Raw genomic sequence first — 20976 nt, 5'->3', positions numbered from 1 at the left:
TGACATTTTGATAGTCGTTAGAATCACATTTCTAAATATTATCAGGATTAAGCTGCAATCAATAAGCCACAGTTACTTGTTTCTCTGTCCAAATTCAAGACTATAAATAGTATAAATCAAGAAAAGTTACAGAGAAAGTCTTGCAAGTATTTTTAAGTATATGTTTGCTAGCTGTCACGTCTTATATTGTATGGTAAAAAGATATATGATTACCAAACAGAGGAATGTCAATCTTCTTTAGGACTTGAAAGTACATGAACAAGATACTGATTCACAGAGAATGTTTCAACCACATGTTTCCTCGCTTCACTTCCCATCCCCTTCGCCAACTCAGGACTCTCTATAAACTTAGCCATCGCCGAACTAAAATCTTCTGGAGTCAGTTCACAGAGATATCCTGTTACTCCGTTCTTTATTGTCTCCACAGGGCCACCGCTGTTGCAGGCTATCACAGGTTTGTATGCAGCCATTGCTTCTAATGGAACTATACCAAAATGTTCATCCTAGCATTTGATTTTGAATCATGAGAATCCCAAGAGATTGACACAATAGGAGGAAGAAGGTAACTGAACAATGGAATGCAGACAGTAAAACCTTCTTTCAATATTAGATTGTGGAAGAGAGAGGAACACTTACCAGCAACGGTAAGGGCAACATCGGTTAGATTTTGCTTATGTTTGCATAGAATAGCAAAAGCTGAAACGGCTAGATTGATGTTCTTTTTCTTCTCAAAGCGGTTTATAGAGAGGAAATTCAACCTGGTCAAGACAAATGAGCATAAAAGAACTGATGATGCAGATAGAAATCAATAGGTGGTAATTAGGCGCTTTGTATAGGCATAGCGACTAGCGGAGAATTATTCGGCCTAGGCACCCTGTCTATTCGTTAACAAATTATTTGTTTATTTATGATATAGTATATATTTATATTAGGTATTTTAATTTTTTTAGTTTAATTATAAAATTATTTTGATGAATTATAAAATTAGATATACAAAAAACGATTTCAGACAAAATTTGTAGACTTACACTAATATTGTTACTTGATTTAACTGATTTACATCTATTTAGATCGAATTAGACCGATTTTAACTCATCTACGACAGCTTAAACTGATTTGAACTACTTAAATCAAATCAGATTTTTATAAGATAGTTTTTGCTATTTTGCCAACATTGCTATTGACAATTAAGTGACAAAAACATGATACGATGACTAAAGCAAAGATTGAATACTTTTGATGTTTTGAGTTTCAGCAATGGGACAACGACTGAAACCTGGTCTGCTAGTACAACATCGAAGGTAGACCATCCCAAGAGAACACAAAGAGCAAACAAACAAGCACCGGTAGAAAATATGGCGTGACAGGAAAGAACCATACACCGTTACTTGAAATACGCCTGGATACACATTATATTCACTTCAGACATGAGATTACATTTGTGTCTGAAACTGAAGCTAAATATGGTTACTGACCCGAAAGAGTTGCCTCGAAGCATCGAGAATGGTCGTGGTGAGAGGTAAATACATTAACTTTATGACCGTGCGAGGCAAGCTCAACCACTGCATCCACGATCAATCTCTCTGCTAAAATAGCTTTCGATCTTATTGGAGAGAAGATCCCACATCGAATATATGAAAGGGACTTGAGTAATATATAAGGGACTTGGGTCAATCCACTAATTGCCAATTGGTTTTAAGTTGGAAGCCCAAGAAACTTATCATAGTATCAGAGCGGGCCCAATACCCTGACCCATTAATCCGGCCCGGACAGTGGCCCGATCATCCCATTAGCTGATGGCCCATAGAAGGCTCAGTTCCGCCGAGATCGCTAGAAAATAAAAAGCATGATTTCGGAGGGGGTATGATGGATTCTGCGAGATTAATGGTTATACGCACCATTATCTCGAGGGAGGATATTGGAGAGAAGATCCCACATCGAATATATATGAAAGGGACTTGAGTAATATATAAGGGACTTGGATCAATACACTAATTGCCAATTGGTTTTAGATGGAAGCCCAAGAAACTTATCATGGTAATTAGTGGATTGGCCCTAACCCTTTATATATTACTTAATGTCCCATTGATTTTCCAATGTGGGATACATATCCCTTAATACCCCTCCTCGAGATGATGGCTCTTATCGGCCAGAAATCTCGGAAACTTCTTAAGACAGTTATACTCGGTCGAGCGAGTCAATTACGACCTATATACCCGGTCGGGTAGGGTTAATATTAATTAGGGGTTTAACTTAATAGAACCTGGCTCTGATACCATGATAAGTTTCTTGGGCTTCCATCTAAAACCAATTGGCAATTAGTGTATTGATCCAAGTCCCTTATATATTACTCAAGTCCCTTTCATATATATTCGATGTGGGATCTTCTCTCCAATAGATTTCTCTGAAATGCGTTTATTCAGTGGATATTCATTGAACGCTTGATGAAGGACGTTACCTATACCAAGATCTGGATGTATAATGGCGATCTTCATCTTCTTCGAGCCTTCTTCTCTCCCCATTTTTTATCTGAATTTGCAGAGTCACTGCCTCTGTTTCTCTGTCGTGTCTTCCTGGGGTGTTTTAATTAAAGGCCTATCTGTTCAGCCAAGAAACCTTAATAGGTAATTATTTTAATATATTTTTTATCACGCAATTATTAAACTCAGTTATTGTTGTTTTTATTACATCTTTACAAAATAGCTCCAGATATTTTGGAACATCCCATATAACACCTTGGATCTTTTTCATAATTGATGCAGAAATACTGATGGTATTTTCAAAACTATTCGTCTATTTATGCTATTTACTAAACGCCCAACCCTTTTTGGTATGTTTTAACTTTTAACCCAGCTCTTTTGGTATTTTAAAATCTGCCCGAGATCTTCTCGTATTTAAAAGCTTCATACTGTTTAGCGTTTATAATACAAACCCCATATCTTTAGATACTTGCAAAGATACCTCAAATCTTCTGTTGTTTGTAAGATGCATGCCCACAGCTTTTAGTACAAAACTTTTCACATTTGCAATGGTGTTTTCAAAACTGCTCCAAATCTTTGATATTTATGCCACTGTTCTCTTATATAAATAAAATTATTTATTAAATGTCTGGCAACATTTTCTTTTCAAGTATCTTTAAAATTTCAAGATTAGAATACTCCAAATCTCTCAATGATAAGAAGAGAGTATTCTTAAGTAATGAAAATTTTAGAATCAAAAGTTTGGTATACACATTGTCAATGATGACTCTGCACCAAGTCTGGCAAGTCATAAGAAGACTTATGAGATGAACAAAACTAGTAATGGTACCTGAAGATTCAGTGCCCTCCATTTACATAACTTTGTTTATCTTGAATCTTTAAATTGAACTCCCAGAAGAGAACAATGTGTTATTTGGTTGTGCTTGCATCCTGCTTAGAGAAGACAAAAACATCAGTTCCTTGTTGTTCAAACACAGCCAATCGATCAACTAGACGAATGCCTGAAAGCAACCCAAAAAACAATATATAAGAAAATTGTGATTAGGTGTGTAAGTATACTTACCATCTACTTTCCAACGCATGGCTCGTTATCTTCCTCTGGAAAATCGACTTCGTCTTCGTTCATATGTTCCTGAGGTGACACCACAACTCAGTTAGCGAACAATAGGACAAGAAGTAAGGAAAGAGTTGTTGTTCTCTTTGTAAAATTTCTAACCTCGATCATCGATGATGGCTTCTCATTGTTCTGGTTGGCACTAGATTCGACAAGAGGAGCACCACCTTTCACTATTCTACGTGGAAGATGATCAAACTCCCACCCAAGTAGTCCACATACAAACCGAGCAAAAGCCTTGTGAGCTCTTATTGCGATTTTCGGGGTTTTAGTAGAGTGCAGAACAAGTCCATGACAGTGCTTGAACCTCTTTAACATCTTCTTATCAGTCGCAGCACAACACACTAGGCAGACAAAGTGTCCACCTTCAGAGTTTTTCTCGTAGTAACTTTTCAGCTCAACGTTCTCTGAGAAGAGTCGTGATATTGACTCCAACTCCTCGGAAACTTGTTCATCACCATTCTCTACTGAACCAGTAGTATCCTTGACAGAAATGCCTTTCAAAGCTTCTGATGCATTCTGCTGCATTTGTAACACAACAGCCTTTGCCTGTTCCTCAGCAGACATCACAAGTTGTTTCTCCTGAAGCTTCTTTAGGTCTGGAGGCAGCTCAGTAGCACCTTCCACAGCCGCCTCTACCCCTAATGTCTGAGAAGGAAAAGAAAAAAAAAAGCATTTCTAAATGATCAAAACCCAATTTTCTTAAATCGGATTTATGTTATTCAAATCGTTTTAAACCATTCTAAATCGGTTGAAATTGGTCTCTAAATCTGTTTAATCAAGCAATAATGTTAGTACTTAGTACAAATCCATAAATTTGTCTAATTTTTTTTTTGTATATTTGATTTTTATAATTCAACAAAATAATATTCTTATTAGACACAAAAAAAACTAAAATATCTAATATAAATATATGTTAACGCCTAGGCCTCGGCTAGGTCCGAATAATCTGATTAGTAGCTAGTTCTAGCGCTTAGTTAGTTACCACCTAACGATTTCTAGAACATTTATCAAAACTATTCAAAAGCTACCAAATTATATGATTCATCTCGAATAATCCGACTAGTGGCTAGTTCTAGCGCCTAGTTAGCGATTTCTAGAACATTAATCTAAACTATTCAAAAGCAACCAAAGGATATGATTAATCTTTTGTTACAACAACATAATACACTTATAAGCCAGTCTTTAACCATAATAACACAAACCAAATCAATGTAACAGTTGCAAATGCTAACTTCTTTTCAAGGTAATAGATCTAACCTGAGAGTCTTTTTGGCTGGAAGCAACAGGATTGTTAACATCCCATCCAAGAACATTGCACACAACCTGCGCAAGAGCCCTATGCTGATTCCTCATAGTCTTGTGAATAGCAAGCGAATGCTGAACCAAAGCCAAACAGTTCTTAAACTTCCTCACACTCTTCTCCCCGCTCCCACCACAGACGAGACACCACACTTCTCCATGCACAGTGTTCTTCTCGTAACTCTCCTTCAGCTTCGCGTTCTCCTCGAACAGCCTCGACAGAAACTGAAACTCCTCGTCTCCTCCTCCTCCTCCTCCTCCATCATCAGCATCCGATTCTTCACCAGATGTTGCTGCTCTCTTGCCGAAAAACTCGCGGCAAGCGCGGTGGGTGTCTCTCTGAATCTGACTCACGGCGAGCTTCGCTTTCTCCGAATCTGATAAAGGTCGCGCCTTTTTGCACGGCTTGGCTTCGGGCCAGCCCGTGGGGAGGATAACGGGGCAGCTCCTTCACGGGCCATTCACGATCCGACCCGGGTCTGGAGCGCTTGTTGCTGAGGGGAGGTTGGGGGTGAATAGGGTTGGCTCCGTAGCGAGAGAGAAGCTGAAAATCCGCCGGAGGGATGTAATTGGGCCTGGATCTCTGAACCGGGTCGTGGATCGGGTTTCGGGTGGGAGGGCCTTGGTGCCAGAGGGAGTGGAGGTAGATTACCTCCTGCTTCAGTGACTCGTCGTCGTAAACGTTCATACTTTGTTTTCCGGCGAGTTTCACTTTTTTTTTTCGTTACAGCAACAAATACTCCTTTTTGTTTAACAATTTGCTGTTTATTGCATTGTAACGCCTCAACTTTTGCTTTATAAAGTCTTCAATCTATTTCTATGCTTTGTAACTAGTTAAACCATATACTTTTACTTTTTATTAATAGCCCCCTAAATCTCTGTTTTGAACAATTTAGGTAATGAACTATAAACTTGTAACATGTTTACCATAGTTCTCTGTAAGCGTGCAGATTGAACCGAACAGAACTTTTTTGTTTTAGGTTTTGATTCAGTTTTCAAAATTATAAAAGTTAATAGTATTTGAAATATCTGAAATTAATCAAAACAACTGAACTAATTAAAATAACCAAATTTAACCAAAATATTTTGAGTTTTTCTAGAAAATAAATCGAAATATAGCTGAAACCCAAAAATTTGGTTATTTCAGAAAGTTTAGAAAGCCGAATTAAACTAAACATCAAATTGAATCGTATTTTCGGTTTACTTGGATAGAATTGTTGTTGAATAGAACCAGGTCCGACCCTTAAACTAGTAAAAAACATTTGGGCCGGAATAATTTGAGGAAAAAAGATTGTTACAAAGCTATGTACCGAAGATCAGAAATACACATAATAGACATACTATGATTGCTTTGCCACCTAGACTAATGAAGATTTTAAGAAAATAAAGGTCGACATTTTATTTATATTGGGAAAGCCGGAAGCGCCGGAAGCAAGTGCTTCCCCCGCTTTCTCCCAGACCGCTACTACTGAATATAACTCACCCAAACCAATAATACATAGCCCGACTGAAAAAAAGTATCCGAAACCGTAGGGCCAGTTTTCTGGTTCAGCGAGGCGGTCAAAATATTTTTGTTTACTTCGGTAGAATTATTGTAAAATACTCCATATGTTTCAAAATAATACATGTTTTATGATTTTAAAATTTATTAATAAAACATAATAAATCTTAGTTGTTAATGCATAGTTTTTTGGAATTTTATATTTTCTATATTTCCAAACCAATAAAACTTCAAGAAATGCAATTAATATTCTTGAAGTTCATATATTTCATTATTAGTTGACAAAAAATACATTGAAAATATAAAAAAAAAATACATCTTTTTAAAGCAAAATTTTTTTCTAGAATATGTAATTTTTTGAAACGGAAGAAGTATATACTATTTTCTATTTTTTCACCATTCAACTCTACATAATAGGACTTTCACCCCGTTACTTTATTTTAGACTACTTTTTTTTGAACTGATATTTTAGACAACTTTCCTAGCACGCAGTGTTAAAAACAGCTGTCTTTTGTCATCCACATGGATGTGGAACCCCCAATTTGGTGTTCAGAATCTGTATGAATCTATTTTAAGTTGATGTCAAAAAAAAAAAAAATCAACACCAAAAAAAATCAACAATATGTCTTACTTTTACATGTTCTGAATGTGCTTCAGCTTCTTAGCTACTTCTTCAATCGTAGGCCTCTTCTCTGGCAATATCTCCACACAGCTAGCAGCGAGCTCTGCACTAGCCTCTAAAGCATTATCCTTCCCGTCCCTTATCAGATTGGCCTTCAAGAACATCAAAAGATCTATTCGTTTCGGCGAAGAAACAGATATGAGAGACGACTCTGCAACTGGAGTAGTGTCAGGGTTAGTCATGTAATCAGATGCTCCAATGAACACATTATGAGGCTCCCTCCCAGTCAAAATCTCGATTAATGTAGCACCAAAGGCGAAAACATCCGTCTGCTCGTTGAATCTTTCTGTGACTACTGATTCTGAAGCTAGAAACCCTATTGTTCCTTCAACTAATGCTTGTACAGAAGTCTCACCTTCTGGAACTTCTAGAGACAGTCAGAAATCGAATAACTTGCCGTTCAAGTTATCATCGAGCAAAACATTCTCTGTTTTCACGTGTCTGTGAATCAGAGGTCGTGGTTTACCTAAGTGGAGATAAGCAATCGCGTCTGCAACCTGAGCAGCGATGCGAATCCTCTGTCTCCATGGGATAACCCCTTTCTTGTTATGCAAGTAATCAGATAGGTTCCCACTAAGACCATCTCCAATGTATTTTGCTATTTTCAAATCTAAAATAGAGGAACTCTATAATAGAGATGAGATATGGTCCAATATATTTCTCTAAAATAGCAATCTCTAAATGTAGAGTAAAAAATAGAGGAATGCTATTTCTTCCTCTATAAATAGAGGAAAAAATAAAAATTTCTATTATAGAGGAAAAAATAGAGGTAGGTTGGAGCAATTTTACCTCTAAATGCTATTATAGAGGTGAAAATAGCAATGGGTTGGAGATGCTCTAACGTATTCAAAAACAATAATCGGTACCTTGCTCTCCAAGCAACAACCAAGAAGCTTCACCAGATTCATGTTCGAGCTGACGTATGCAGCAACAGCGATTTCCCTTATACAATACTCCACGAGCTCTTCGTGTTCATTCGTTTTCTTGATTAGCACGGCTCCTCTGTTCTCAAGAACTCGAAACAATTTATAGTTGTCGTCGACAAGACAGACGAGATCTTGGTCGTAGTCTTTGGTTGCTTGCTTCAGCTCCTGTTCTGTGAATATAAAAAAGGGATTGTAGTCTCCGTTCGAAACACGGATCAGTTTTTCTACTAGTAGCCCTCCGTTTTTCAAAGATGATTTGTTAGATGTTGTTCTTGAACAACAAGTGATGAGTGTTTTCCAGGACATGGTTTGGATGTGGTGGAGCAGTGTTAGAATCGGGTTTATTATGGGCTTCCAACTCAAAACCAATTGGCAATTAGTGGATTGGCCCTAACCCTTTATATATTACTTAATGTCCCATTGATTTTCCAATGTGGGATACATATCCCTTAATACCCCTCCTCGAGATGATGGCTCTTATCGGCCAGAAATCTCGGAAACTTCTTAAGACAGTTATACTCGGTCGAGCGAGTCAATTACGACCTATATACCCGGTCGGGTAGGGTTAATATTAATTAGGGGTTTAACTTAATAGAACCTGGCTCTGATACCATGTTAGAATCGGGTTTATTATGGGCTTCCAACTCAAAACCAATTGGCAATTAGTGGATTGGCCCTAACCCTTTATATATTACTTAATGTCCCATTGATTTTCCAATGTGGGATACATATCCCTTAATAAGCGATATGGAGATTATTAGAGTTGTGGAGATTATTAGAGTTGGCCCAAGTAAGCGAATTGTGTTACGAAACTTCACAAGTCAATAGTTTGGTAAAAAATTCAAGATCTTAGTTAACTTTTTATATCTTAATACGTACTCCCTCCATATTTAGTAAACGGACAGAACTTGTGAATGACTTGCCTATAGTGTTGTAGTCGAGTTTCAAAATGTCATCAATAAATATAATAGCCGTCAGAAATCCAGTATGTATTACGTTGGTGGTCATGGACAATATATAGGTTTTTCAATAGTTCATTTGTGATGTTAAGTCGCTGAATAATTTTGGTAGTAGCTTAATGCAAACATCTATCCTGCAATGATCAAGTGACTCCAATGTCAAATCAAGATATATAAATTAATACAGAAGAATCAATATTTGGTCATATCAAGCTTCTCTATATATACGATTAAATCAGACAAATACAGCTCAACAATCAGGAATGCATTGTAAGCACAAGAGACCAAGCCTTATTTATCTCTTGGAAATTTCTCCTGGAACCAAGAGTACCGTCAACTCAAGTCCTATTATGAAGAAATTGTTTAGCTCTTACTATTAGACAATTAACTCAAAATTAATTGTTTAGCTCTTAATTACTATTAGAAAATTAACTCAAAATTAAATGATTGATACAGAAGATAATTTCATCTTAAGAAAATGCATCAAGTTCATTCCTATTCCTGTTTCACGAATCTGATCAAACAAGAAGTCTACATATGATCAATATCTGATTTTTAGGCTCTGTTTAGTCTACTTTGAAGCGCCTTAATCCATGCACGTGGCTCTTTTTTCTATATCACTTAACATATAACAGAAGCATACTGCGTATATACATGTTTAGTACCAAAAAAGCATACTACATATCACTGTCAACAAAAGAAGTCTATAAATCATATATAAGATATACGTTTACCATATCTTTAATTTAATTCCTATATCTTTATAAATACATAATGAGAAACTCACACATTTATGAACCGAACAAAGAACCCACCACAAGAAACTAAATTACCAAGAACAAGCCATCAAATATGTAAATGGTACTTCATTTGATAATTAGATTGCTGGAACAGATGTATGTATGAATACGTTCATATCATAAATACAAGCTTACACTACACCTACCGAAGCCGAGCCTAGCTAGGGTTTCTCGCGTATGTGTGTGCATACTCTCTAGGGTTTCCCATGTAGTAAAAATGAACAAAATATACGCCACATCATTCACATGTTATATCTTTGATTAATAGTTTATTATCACTAAGTATTTATGTGTAAACAAATTTCAGGCAATTCACATGTTGTATATAAATGATATTAGCTTCATGTTAGTATATAAATGATATTAGCTTAAGCTTTAGTCATGTTCATTTAGTATATATGGCTTGTGTGTAAACTAAAGTCTGCAAGCTTACTGTTGAGATCTATTTCAAATACATATGTAGAATTGCAGATAGAAACGTGATAACTAATTGAAAACTAATACTAGATATTAAATATAAGGTGATATAAATGCTTACCATTAATTAATTCCACATTTTTTATTATATGTTTTTTGTTTGCTTGCTAAGATGGCAAGTTGGAGCTACTAGTCCCTGCAGTACCATCTTCAACATCATGATCACTCCTTATAGGATTCCTCTTCTTCTTCTTCTTCTTCCTTTTCTTGTAAGGGACTCCTCTTGCCTTCGCCTGTGAATCTCTCACTTCTTTAAGAAAAACCCTAATTCCACCGCCGGCAAACGGGTTTCTCTCCGGCAACCCTCCGTTCTCCTCATAGGCTGCTCTCAGCCGTCCGATCAAAGCATCTAAACTCCCCCACGCTTGCTTTAAAGGACAGTTACACTGTCCCGAGGGCTCAACTTGTCCGAAGAACACGCATCCATGTGCATGAACCTTTGTCTTTCCAAACTGGTCAAGATATTGGAGAAAGTCTAGGATGTGGTTTGAGCCACACTGTGAGACGTGAACCGGTGGCTGCTGGTTACGAAGGTATTGACAAAAGGTGTTCCAGTCTCTCTTTTTCTGTGACTCGTACCGGCTTAACGCTGGCGGGTTAGGAGGTGATTGTGGTTGTTGCGGCTGAGATTGAGACGGTGACTCTTCGGCGATGTCTTTGCCTTTGTTGCTAGGACTAGCCATGGATTTGGATCGGCTCTTGTTGTTTTCTCGATCTATGATGATCACTACATCATTTTTTCTTCTTTTTAGTCTTTTAGGTCTTCGAAGGAGGAGAAGAGAGGAATCTAGAGCAACTATGTCAATGCTAGTGGGGGAGAACTTTAGAAAAATTTCTACACTAGTTAGAAATAGTCTTATTATATTCTCATGTAAATTATTTGATGGGACTATATATTATATACACGGATACACACGTAGCATCAAATCAACAAGGGTAAAAGGCTTTAAAAGCTAGAGTTATATACTATTTTTTTTCAGCAAAATATAATGTTTCTATAAATAATCAACATCAAATAAATCTTAATTTAAACATAAAGTGAATGATATTATTTCAGACCAAACAAACGTAGAACATAGATGTATATATGAATTAACAACGTAAAATGCAAATTATGTTAATGATGTTTTGGAATATCAGGTTAATTAATTAGTGATAGATGAGGGAGACAGGAGATAAGACCCACGAGAATGCTTAGTCTTTCTTTTTCTATAGGTAGACCTATCAGCTAATCTTCTCAATCCTTTAATCTGTACGATTAGCATTTAACTATTGTTAACTATTTACTTTATTTTAATTTTCGATGCCATTAGAATTATAATTATGTTTCCATTCAGCTTAGCAATCATTGTCATCAATAGAATATTGCCGCCCTATTATGTGTAACAAAAGAAAACAATAATAATGGAAAGGACAATTAGCACAAACACTAATTTTGTCTGTGTTACGCATAGATTTTGCAAACCTATAGAAATTCAGTAACATATTCAGGTAATACCATAGCAAACCCATTGTATAAATGCTTGACTGTAAAAATTTACTTATGCATCTAAAAATCATTAATCCATAGAAAAAAACTGTCCAGTCCAACGTAGACAAATAGACTATACAACATAATTAATTACCAAAAGTATTGGTGAAACTAAGATGAAAAAAAACTATAAACTGCTCGAACCCGACCCCAAAAGATAGATATGAAAGTCACAAATCAATGACATATTCATCAATATCCTTTCTATAAACAGAGACAATGAGAGAGACAGGAAAAATGCCTTGTTCTTTTTTTGACAATATGAGCTTACGCTAAATTAAAATAGACTAATTCGAAAAATCAAATCGATGGTATAGAATTAACATAAACCACTGAAGGTAGATTCTAAGCACCATTCAATCGAGTAGAACATAAAGTTACAACTCCATGATTTTAGAAAGAACTTTCTTAGATATATGAATAATGATGGATCTACAAAGTGATAGACCAGTATGACAAAGCCCAAATGACCTGCTTTACGCCCAGTTCCCAAAATAAATACGACGATTCTCTCAATTAGGACCGAACCAGATAAATCTATGCAGGTCCCAGTCCCAAAGATCCGCAAAGGACGAGTGCATTTATTTACTTATTGTAGCTTTCCTCATCTACAGATTTTTTTCTATTTTTATTAAAATCTAAGGATTTTTTTTCCTTCAAATTTGCTACTGAGGCAATGACCAATCATATTAGAAGATTACATATAGTAATCTGGGTGAAATTGTGACAAAAATACTAATAAATAACTGGGTGAATTATCCAATAGTTATTTGAATAATTTTCTTTGTTTTATCTACTATTTTCTGTGCAATTGACTCATAATGAAAGCTTAACTTTTGGTGGATTCTCTTATTTTTATAGTAAAGGCCACTACTACCTACTCTACTAGATTTTGACTCTTCTGAATTCACTGAAAAAACTATAGTATTACATTTATGTTTTTACAGATATTCAAATGAGAACAACAAAGAAACACAGAGAAATCAGTTCATATGCATAGGGTGGTCCCACGGCAATCAAATCAAATCATTAACTAACATAATGAATTGTCTAGTTATTAATGTAAAGCATTAAATGCTTATATAGGGAAAACAATATAAATGGATCGACTGTAAACAATACTATGTAATATATATAGCTCAACTTTTATAGTGAATAAAAAAGAACGCTCACTGAAAATTTCTCGAGAACTTTTTTTTTTTTTTCTGATCAAATTTTCTCGAGAACTCTAATACTTGATGTAAACAAATAGAAGTAGCGTGTCGACTTCTTTGATGAGTGTTCCGAGAAGAAGAGCAGAGTCTAACATTCTTCTCCTCACGCCTCTTTGTAGGAAAAGCCCAAACACTTGCAATCTCGTTCACACTAGGCTTGCAATCGCTCACCAAATTTGGGCCTTGTCCACTGTCAGATACGGCCCAGTAAAATGCTTCACACTCAAAATCTCAATATGCTTGCACAAGGCGTGCAAGTTCGACTTCAACAGCCTGCAGAAGGGGTTCTCAATCTCAGGTCAAAGCAAAGCCTCCAAAGCACACTTTGAGGCAGGCCTGCACGTTCAGGTTTTCAAGTCGGGTTCGGACCGGTTGATTCAGGTCCTAGACATTTGGACTTAATAGGTACTTATAAATTTTTTGTTCTTCGGGTTAGATCGGTTTAGAACTATAATTAAAATACATGTAATATTTGAGTTTGTATCAGATTCAGATATTTAGGATTTGAAAAGAACACAAATATCCAATTTTAGTCGAAATCTATCATATATATATATATATATATATATATATCTAAAATAATTTTACAAAATAACAAACTATTAATACTTAAAAGAAAACATTTTTCAACTTTAAATTTTACATGTAAAATTTAGTATTACTTGAAAATGCTACAAAAATAATAACAAATATTGTTAACAAAAAAATATTTCAACTAAATTATAAAATAAAATATAAAAAAGTGAACACAAAAATCATAGTTTTGGGTATTCATGTTTGTAAGTCGGATATGAATCGGCTTTTATTGGATCAGGTCTATTCAAATCTAATTTTTTCGGGTAGATAAATTTTGGATCCAAATGTACTTGTAAATTTTTGATTCAGTTTCGGATCGAGTATTTTCGGATCGGTTCTGATTTGGTTTTCCGATCTGGATAAAAGGTTCAGGTCTACTTTGAAGAACATTTGTAATAAAAAAAATAATAATAATAGAGGGAATGTCATTGATAAAACAAAACGTAGGGTCGGTCTGTCTGTCTGAAAACAATAATGCTAAAAACGGGATACATTGATAAATATATGAAACTTAAGGGACAGCCAGTAATATCTAAATGTTTCAGGAAAATGTGCAATAAACTATTAGTTTTTTTTTGCATTGAGGACCACTTCAGATTCGACCAAAGACGACGACGACGACCAAGTGTTCTCGATTCTCAGCGTGCGGATCTTCTCTCTCCCAAAAAACCCGAATCGATCGAGCGAGCGAGCGATAATGGCCAACAGTAATCTCCCCCGAAGAATCATCAAGGTTTGTCTTCCAATCTCGCTCCGATCTTGTTCTTGAAGTTGTTTTCTAATTCGTAATTTCAATTGTGATGTGATAGGAAACGCAACGTCTGCTCAGTGAACCCGGTAAGCTCTTTTTGATTCGTGCCATAGTGTTGATTTTTTTGAGCTTAGAAAATTGAGGTTTTGATCCTGAAAATGTGATGAATTGAAATGTTGGTGCAGCTCGGGTATAAGTGCATCTCCATCTGAGGAGAACATGCGTTACTTCAACGTTATGGTTCTTGGGTCCTTCTCATCACCTTATGAAGGCACCCCATCTTCATCCTTCTCTTTGTTTAAATTAAGTTAATAAACTTGTACTGGGTCATCATCATATATGCCAATCATTTGCTTCAACCTGATTCCATTGTGTAGGAGGAGTTTTCAAGTTGGAGCTCTTTTTGCCTGAAGAATACCCTATGGCTGCTCCCAAGGTATAACTAACTTGCTTCGTTCGGAGTTTCTTTTTTTTTCTTTCCAAGTCATGTTATGAAGTTAGCCATTCATCGCCTCCGATGGTGGCTTGAATGCAATGTCACATTTCTTGTCATTGTTCTCTTTGTTAAAAAGGGTATATTACTAACATTGGATTCGAGTGGAAATAGTTTGTATAGAGATTTGCGTTTTTTCTCATTACTTTAGTACTCGTGGGCTCTGTTTAATGATATTGGTTTGGAACAGGTTAGGTTTCTCACCAAGATATACCATCCTAACATTGATAAGGTCTCCTCTTAACTCCCCCTCACCTATGTACCACCATTCACAAATCAAAACACATGTTCCTAAACTTGTCTCTTTTATGCGCGTACAGCTTGGAAGAATCTGTCTTGATATTCTGAAAGACAAATGGAGCCCTGCTTTACAAATACGAACAGTGCTCTTAAGGTACGTATGAGTTGATTCTCTCCTGCCACAATAGGTTTCTTGAGGCATGGCTTCTTTCTTATTCTATTGGTGTGTTGTCCTTCAAAAAACAGTATTCAAGCTCTTCTGAGTGCACCCAACCCTGATGATCCCTTGTCTGAGAACATCGCTAAGCACTGGAAGAGTAATGAGGCCGAAGCTGTGGAGACAGGTATTGTAGATTTGAAACCATGAGTTCTGAACTTTTAACTCATTCTTTCTAAACCCATGCGTTGGTATCTCACATCATCCTTGTGAACTAATCTGCGCAGCTAAGGAATGGACCCGTCTTTACGCAAGCGGCGAATGATGCGCAGTCGAGGGCGAAAAGATCTCATTCATCCAAATAACATTACCTTTGGTGAAGTCTTATCTTTTGTTGGTTCTTTTTATCATTATGAAAAAACGTGTTTTATGGGACACGAAGTTGTAATCTCTCTGAATGATGTTTTCATTAACTAATAGGGTCAAGACTCGTTCATCCAAATAACAATACATTCACTAGTTGCATTCCAAACGAAATAGATAAAGGCCATTGTATTAGGACACGAGTAAAAAAACTAGAATAGCTTTACAGTTACAAACCAAACACAAACCAAGTAAATCAATATCCATCATCCTAATGTAATAACAATATTTAGAGGCAAAAAAAAAACTACATAAAACCACAAACCAAGGAATCATCTCAGCAGAGCGAGTGAAAAGCCACCAACAAAGAACACAATTCAGATTTCATGAAAAATATTTTATGAAGCCGAAGTGAACCAACCGTGGAAGAAGAACAAGAAGAAAGACTTACTACTAACCGCACTAGACGGGAATTGCGTCTACATTGGATGAATCTTCACATCTCAAAACAATGCCTTCAAGACTTGCAGGGAACGTGCACTTGCTCCATTGCCAACCAGCAGCTAATGGCTCTGTCGTTGGGACTATCATTAACACGCTTTCGTTCCTCTGCACCACTCCAATTACACTTACTGTGCTTCCTTCTTTGATATAGCTGCAAATTAAAACAAGAATCAACATAGACCAACAGTCTTTTAACACAAGGTGACACAAGCTGAGTTTTGCATACCCTTCTTTAAGCCGCATCACTCTTTCATCATTAGATAGATTCTTCTGACCCAACCACCTTACGAAATCTGGAGACGCCTGCTCGTTTCCTGGCTTGAAATCGATGACAACAGAGTCATCAACAATAGGTGTTACCTTCGCACCGTTTCCGCTTTTCACCAATGCTCTCAGACCAGACTGGAAATCAGAAATGTAGAAGTCTACCACATGCCTCTGCCATGTATTGTAGATGCAAAGTTTAGAGACATTTCCACATAGAAAGATTAACATTTTTTTCTCTCAAACGAAATATCATCAAACCTCTGCTGATCTCAGTCCCCAAGTGAAGCGGCGGTGTGAAGCATTGGCTGGCTTTGAACCCCACCCACGGTACTCATATAGACAAGTAGACGTGTAAACACATCTGGGAACTCTATGGAACGATGACTCAAGCGGCACGTTACCACATGTGACCACCTTTACAGCAAACAAAAATATAAGAACCAATGTCATAAACATAGTACATCCCATGCGTGTGTGCTTAGACACTACTTACCCAGTGACCTTAACGTATTGACCGTTTTTGGCAGTTCTAAGATCAGCATCAGGATAACCACCAACGAAATCTGTGACGCCAAGTCTTTCACAAGAAAGATTCCAAAAGAAAAGCGCAGCAACAAGAGCGAACAAGGCCGCCACAACGATGAGGAGAACTGCATTGTGAACCGCTCAAGGATGAAGCTCCAGAGAGGAACCCCATCACAAAATATAAGTATAACCAGCCAGAGGACAGGCTTCGGGAAGCTCTTCATGCAGGAGAAGTCATCTTCAGGACCAAGTGTAGTTACGGCCTGGTTATGGACAAGGGAGGCTTATGATGTGTCTTCATCGAACCAGAGTAGTCTAGAGGACCAGAGATCTTCCTAGGACCCCCAGATGAGTTCAGAGGACCAGAAGTAATCGGCCCCAGATGTTATCAGACCTGTAGTGGGAAGCATAGGAATAGAACCAGAGTTTTGACGTGTTCACCACCAGACTGCGGCCCAGAGAGGTTTTCTTTAGAGGCTCCCCGTGCTTAGACAAAGGGCCAGAGTTTGTTTTCTTCATGGAACTCGACCCAGCGGCAGAGGCCAAAGAGCCAGACATACGACCGGTTGCATTAGGCAAAGGACCAGACTGCCCGCCGCTTCTTGAAGAAGCTCCGGTGATTGGACCAGACTTCCTTGACTTGGTTCCATCGGTGGGAATGTCAAACATCTTCCCCAACTCTCCAGATTTCTTGATATCGCCGCCGGTGTTGTAAGGCGTGGCGTGCTATGAGCTCATCGTAGGAGGCTTTTCTTTGGGTTGCTCCGGCCTACCCCCAGACACAAAGAGACCGTTGCTGAGCTGGTGAGATGCGTATCTCGAACCCATTAATATCTTAAACTGCCACAAACAATGCGTTGTTGCAACGTTAGGGGTTTCAAAGTCCTGCAGGAACGCCCATGAGAATTGAGAAAGAGAACGAACAAAATAGTTACAGAACTGGTTTATATATAGATGAGTAACATTATATACATAAGAAGAATATGACAAGCACAAACGAACAACCGAACCTAATTCTCTAAATATCCGAACGGATGCTAAACCTCTAGAACCGAACTAGAAGCGAATGCCCAGGGCTAATCCTATGTCCACAAACGTCACACCTAGTGCAGATTTTAGGGGCTCTAGACAAATTAGCATTAAGTTTAATATAAATATTTGATTTAATAATCAGGAGAACACATGTTTATGTGCCTAAATTTTATAACCAGGTCAAATCTAGTGTGGATTCAGGAAGTAGGTTCCAATGCAAATCAGTACTATTAATTCAAAATATCATCGATGGATCCAAACCAATGAACATCTCAGAATCACAAAAACACAAAAGTAGTAATAAAGGCAAAACCTAAATCCCCAAAATGGACTAAACGAATCTGAAAACATGAAGAGGGTATGTAGATTACCTTACCACCTGAGAGAGAGAGAGAGAGAGAGAGAGGAGAGAGTGTGTAAGCTTTCACAAAATCTCTGTGTATAGCAATAATAACTATCAAGGAAGAAGTTGCAGTTGGGGGAGTGGACAGTGGAAGACGAAACGGAAGTAGTAAACAGTCGAGAGGCCGAGATCCCATTATCCGTTTAGCTCACACACTCTCCGTCGTGTGGATCCCGATCTCAATCTCTTTCACCCGCAAAACTGTTGATTCCTTCGTGTCTCGGTATCGCTCTCTTTCACAGCTCTCCAATTCCTTTTTTTTTTTAAAGAGAAAGTAAAGGAGATGAGAAGAAGGACGCTGTTTTTTATTTTTATCTGTTGCCGTATTTAGCAAGATGGAGTTTTATGAGAACTTTCTAAAAGTAAAGCTGTAAACTGTAATACTACAACTGGTGGTTCCCCTTTTCTAAGTTTTCTTATCTATTAAAATATCTTAGCTGCCAAGGAACAAGGCACAACTTTTACACGAGCTAGTTTATTTATGTATATATATACGTTTGTATCAAAGATGTTGAAATGCTTATATACTGTTGGAATAAGCTTGAAGTCACTAGAGCAAGAGTGAAAACTTGAAGAGCAAAGCTAAAGATGAATCCTAATCTATTTGTGTTTTGAAATAAAGATAAGGATGCTTTAGGAGTTATCTATAAGCATGTTAGGATTTTATGTTTAGCTATATATACATTTCGTCGAGAGTTATGATTAGGTTGTATGAGTTTGAGATATTCAAGGTTTTGAATGAGTTTTTTCCCTTGAGAGATTAATATAAGAGAGTTAGTCTTATACTTCATTCGCATACACAAAACAGCAAACGGTTATGTAGTTTCAATACTTGGTATCAGAGCATAAACAATTGAAACTATGGGAGATCTTACGGTTGTACGGTGAAACAGAAAGAGTCAGGATCATCCTCGATCAAGTGTCCCGTGCTGAGTGCCACAAACTACCAGTATGGGCGATTAAGATGAAGATCCTACTAAAGGTACACAAGGTCTGGGATGTTATTGAAACTGAAGAAGGAGATGATGAGAAAAAACAACATGGCCATGGCGTGTAGTCCAATCAATACCGAAGATCTTGTCCTGCAAGTTGGAGAATTGGACACAGCAAAAAGGTTTGGAAGGCTGTTAGAACTCGACATATGGGGGCTGACATGGTGAAAGAGCTCGAATTCAGACACTCATGGCAGAGTTTGATCGTCTAAAGATGAAAGACAACGAAACCATTGATGAGTTCACAGGAAGAATTTCCGAAATCTCTTCAAAATCTGCTGCACTTGGAGAAGAGATAGAGGAAAAAACTAGTCAAGAAGTTCTTAAAAGTCTTCCAAGGAGAAAATACATACATATCGTAGCTGCATTGGAGCAAGTATTAGACCTTAAGACTACTAGTTTGAGGACATCATTGGACGGTTAAAAGCCTACGAAGAGCGTATCAGTGAGGAGGAAGAGACGTCTGAGGAACAGAGCAAGCTCATGTATGCTAACTCAGAGCAACAAACCCATAGTTCTAATGGCGAATACAGAGGCCGTGGCCGTGGAGGGAAGATTCTTTGGTAGAGGAAGAGGTCGTGGTCGAAACAAACTATGTGAGAGATGCTACAAGGATTACGTGCTATCGATGTGACAAGGGGGACACTACGCTAGTGACTGTCCTGATCGTCTACTAAAACTTCAAGAGACCAAGAGAATAAAGAAGAAGAGACGTATGTGGCAGATGAGTTTGATGTTGAACGAAGTGTGTTTCTCAATGAAGAGAAGGTGAAACCAATAGATTTGAGACAAGCCAAGATAAAAGCAATCTGTGGTATCTGGACAATGGTGTGCTAGTAATCACATGACAGGAGATCGATCTTACTTCACAATCCCGACGAAAACAGTCACCGGCAAAGTCAAGTTTGGTGATGACTCTCGTATTGACATAAAGGAAAGGGATCCATTAGCTTTGTCTTCAAGAATGGCGTGAAGAAGACATGTCAAATGTGTATTTCATTCAGGCTCTCCGAAGCAACATCATAAGCTTGGGTCAAGCTACTGAAGCGGGCTGTGAAGTCAGCATGAAGGAGGATATGTTGAGTATTTATGATCGTGAAGGGAGGCTACTGATCAGGAGCACAAGAGGAAGAAATCGTCTCTACAAGGTTGTTCTGGAAGCTGAAAGTTAAAGTACTTCGTGTCTGCAAGTAATAACGTCGAATGAATCGAGCAAGTGGCACGCGAGGCTAGGGCATATTAACTTCGACAATGTGAAGCTGATGGTTGACAAGGAGCTTGTCACAGGAATACCAAAGATAGCAATCACGAAGAAAATTGGTTTCCTGTTTACTTGGGAAACAAACAAGGAGACCCTTTCCCCAAGCAACCAAGTTTCGAGCTCAGAAGACTTGAGCTCTTGCATGGAGATCTTTGTGGTCCGATCAATCCTCCAACTATTGGTCAAAACAGATTGTATTTGTCATAATCGACGACCACTCCCGCTACATGTGGACAATGTTGTTGAAAGAAAAAAGTGAAGCTTTGAGAGATTCAAGAGCCTTAAAGCGTCGATTTAGAACAGGAAACTGGCATCTCTATTAAGACTTTCCGAACTGATCGTGGAGGAGAATTCACCTCGAATAAGTTTAATAGTTTCTGCGAAGAGAATGGGATCCAAAGACACTTAACTGCACCATACTCCACT

At 37.6% G+C, this 20976-nt stretch overlaps 5 protein-coding genes and 2 pseudogenes across 5 annotated transcripts; 1 reads left to right on the top strand and 6 right to left on the bottom strand.

Annotated features, from left to right (window-relative positions):
- Positions 1 to 93: 93 nt before the first annotated feature.
- LOC125594060 (alpha-1,3/1,6-mannosyltransferase ALG2-like) lies at positions 94 to 1235 on the bottom strand. Its single transcript, XM_048770376.1, has 2 exons — positions 637 to 1235; positions 94 to 503 (listed from the first exon to the last, which is right to left on the bottom strand). Exons 1-2 carry the CDS (start codon positions 655 to 657, stop codon positions 228 to 230), a joined length of 297 nt encoding a protein of 98 aa, XP_048626333.1. The 5' UTR covers positions 658 to 1235; the 3' UTR covers positions 94 to 227.
- Positions 94 to 3410, bottom strand: LOC125594059 (alpha-1,3/1,6-mannosyltransferase ALG2-like). Its single transcript, XM_048770375.1, has 5 exons — positions 3310 to 3410; positions 2459 to 2599; positions 1476 to 1562; positions 1235 to 1399; positions 94 to 758 (listed from the first exon to the last, which is right to left on the bottom strand). Exons 2-5 carry the CDS (start codon positions 2520 to 2522, stop codon positions 754 to 756), a joined length of 321 nt encoding a protein of 106 aa, XP_048626332.1. The 5' UTR covers positions 2523 to 2599; positions 3310 to 3410; the 3' UTR covers positions 94 to 753.
- Positions 3080 to 5657, bottom strand: LOC125594054 (annotated as a pseudogene).
- A 1373-nt stretch (positions 5658 to 7030) lies between these two features.
- LOC125594061 (serine/threonine-protein kinase ZRK4-like) lies at positions 7031 to 8311 on the bottom strand. The gene is made up of 3 exons (XM_048770377.1): positions 7946 to 8311; positions 7546 to 7621; positions 7031 to 7446 (listed from the first exon to the last, which is right to left on the bottom strand). The coding sequence occupies exons 1-3, from the start codon at positions 8309 to 8311 to the stop codon at positions 7031 to 7033; spliced, it is 858 nt and encodes a 285-aa protein (XP_048626334.1).
- Positions 8312 to 10251: 1940 nt separating this feature from the next.
- On the bottom strand, positions 10252 to 11102 carry LOC125594058 (protein LIGHT-DEPENDENT SHORT HYPOCOTYLS 7-like). The gene has a single exon (XM_048770374.1). The coding sequence runs from the start codon at positions 10922 to 10924 to the stop codon at positions 10349 to 10351; it is 576 nt and encodes a 191-aa protein (XP_048626331.1). The 5' UTR covers positions 10925 to 11102; the 3' UTR covers positions 10252 to 10348.
- A 3056-nt stretch (positions 11103 to 14158) lies between these two features.
- Positions 14159 to 15759, top strand: LOC125594063 (ubiquitin-conjugating enzyme E2 36-like). Its single transcript, XM_048770378.1, has 7 exons — positions 14159 to 14295; positions 14372 to 14399; positions 14691 to 14749; positions 14997 to 15038; positions 15127 to 15200; positions 15293 to 15390; positions 15491 to 15759. Exons 1-7 carry the CDS (start codon positions 14260 to 14262, stop codon positions 15526 to 15528), a joined length of 375 nt encoding a protein of 124 aa, XP_048626335.1. The 5' UTR covers positions 14159 to 14259; the 3' UTR covers positions 15529 to 15759.
- A 136-nt stretch (positions 15760 to 15895) lies between these two features.
- LOC125594062 lies at positions 15896 to 17705 on the bottom strand (annotated as a pseudogene).
- Between the last annotated feature and the right edge of the window lie 3271 nt (positions 17706 to 20976).

This window comes from Brassica napus, assembly GCF_020379485.1.
Source record: "Brassica napus cultivar Da-Ae chromosome A2 unlocalized genomic scaffold, Da-Ae chrA02_Random_37, whole genome shotgun sequence".
NCBI lineage: Eukaryota > Viridiplantae > Streptophyta > Magnoliopsida > Brassicales > Brassicaceae > Brassica > Brassica napus.
The sequence above is the reverse complement of the archived record's forward strand: the minus strand, read 5'-3'. Positions and strand labels throughout refer to the sequence as shown.

Coding starts and splice junctions, on each gene's coding strand:
- LOC125594060 (XM_048770376.1), bottom strand. CDS start 657: ATGTTGCCCTTACCGTTGCTG. Junction 504..636: donor TGTTGCCCTTACCGTTGCTG/GTAAGTGTTCCT, acceptor ATCAAATGCTAG/GATGAACATTTTGGTATAGT.
- LOC125594059 (XM_048770375.1), bottom strand. CDS start 2,522: ATGGGGAGAGAAGAAGGCTCGAAGAAGATGAAGATCGCCATTATACAT. Junction 1,563..2,458: donor ACATCCAGATCTTGGTATAG/GTAACGTCCTTC, acceptor TCGTGGATGCAG/TGGTTGAGCTTGCCTCGCAC. Junction 1,400..1,475: donor CTTCGAGGCAACTCTTTCGG/GTCAGTAACCAT, acceptor ATGTGTATCCAG/GCGTATTTCAAGTAACGGTG.
- LOC125594061 (XM_048770377.1), bottom strand. CDS start 8,311: ATGTCCTGGAAAACACTCATCACTTGTTGTTCAAGAACAACATCTAAC. Junction 7,622..7,945: donor GTTGTTGCTTGGAGAGCAAG/GTACCGATTATT, acceptor TTGCATAACAAG/AAAGGGGTTATCCCATGGAG. Junction 7,447..7,545: donor GATTGCTTATCTCCACTTAG/GTAAACCACGAC, acceptor GACTGTCTCTAG/AAGTTCCAGAAGGTGAGACT.
- LOC125594058 (XM_048770374.1), bottom strand. CDS start 10,924: ATGGCTAGTCCTAGCAACAAAGGCAAAGACATCGCCGAAGAGTCACCG.
- LOC125594063 (XM_048770378.1), top strand. CDS start 14,260: ATGGCCAACAGTAATCTCCCCCGAAGAATCATCAAG. Junction 14,750..14,996: donor ACCCTATGGCTGCTCCCAAG/GTATAACTAACT, acceptor GGTTTGGAACAG/GTTAGGTTTCTCACCAAGAT. Junction 15,039..15,126: donor ACCATCCTAACATTGATAAG/GTCTCCTCTTAA, acceptor ATGCGCGTACAG/CTTGGAAGAATCTGTCTTGA.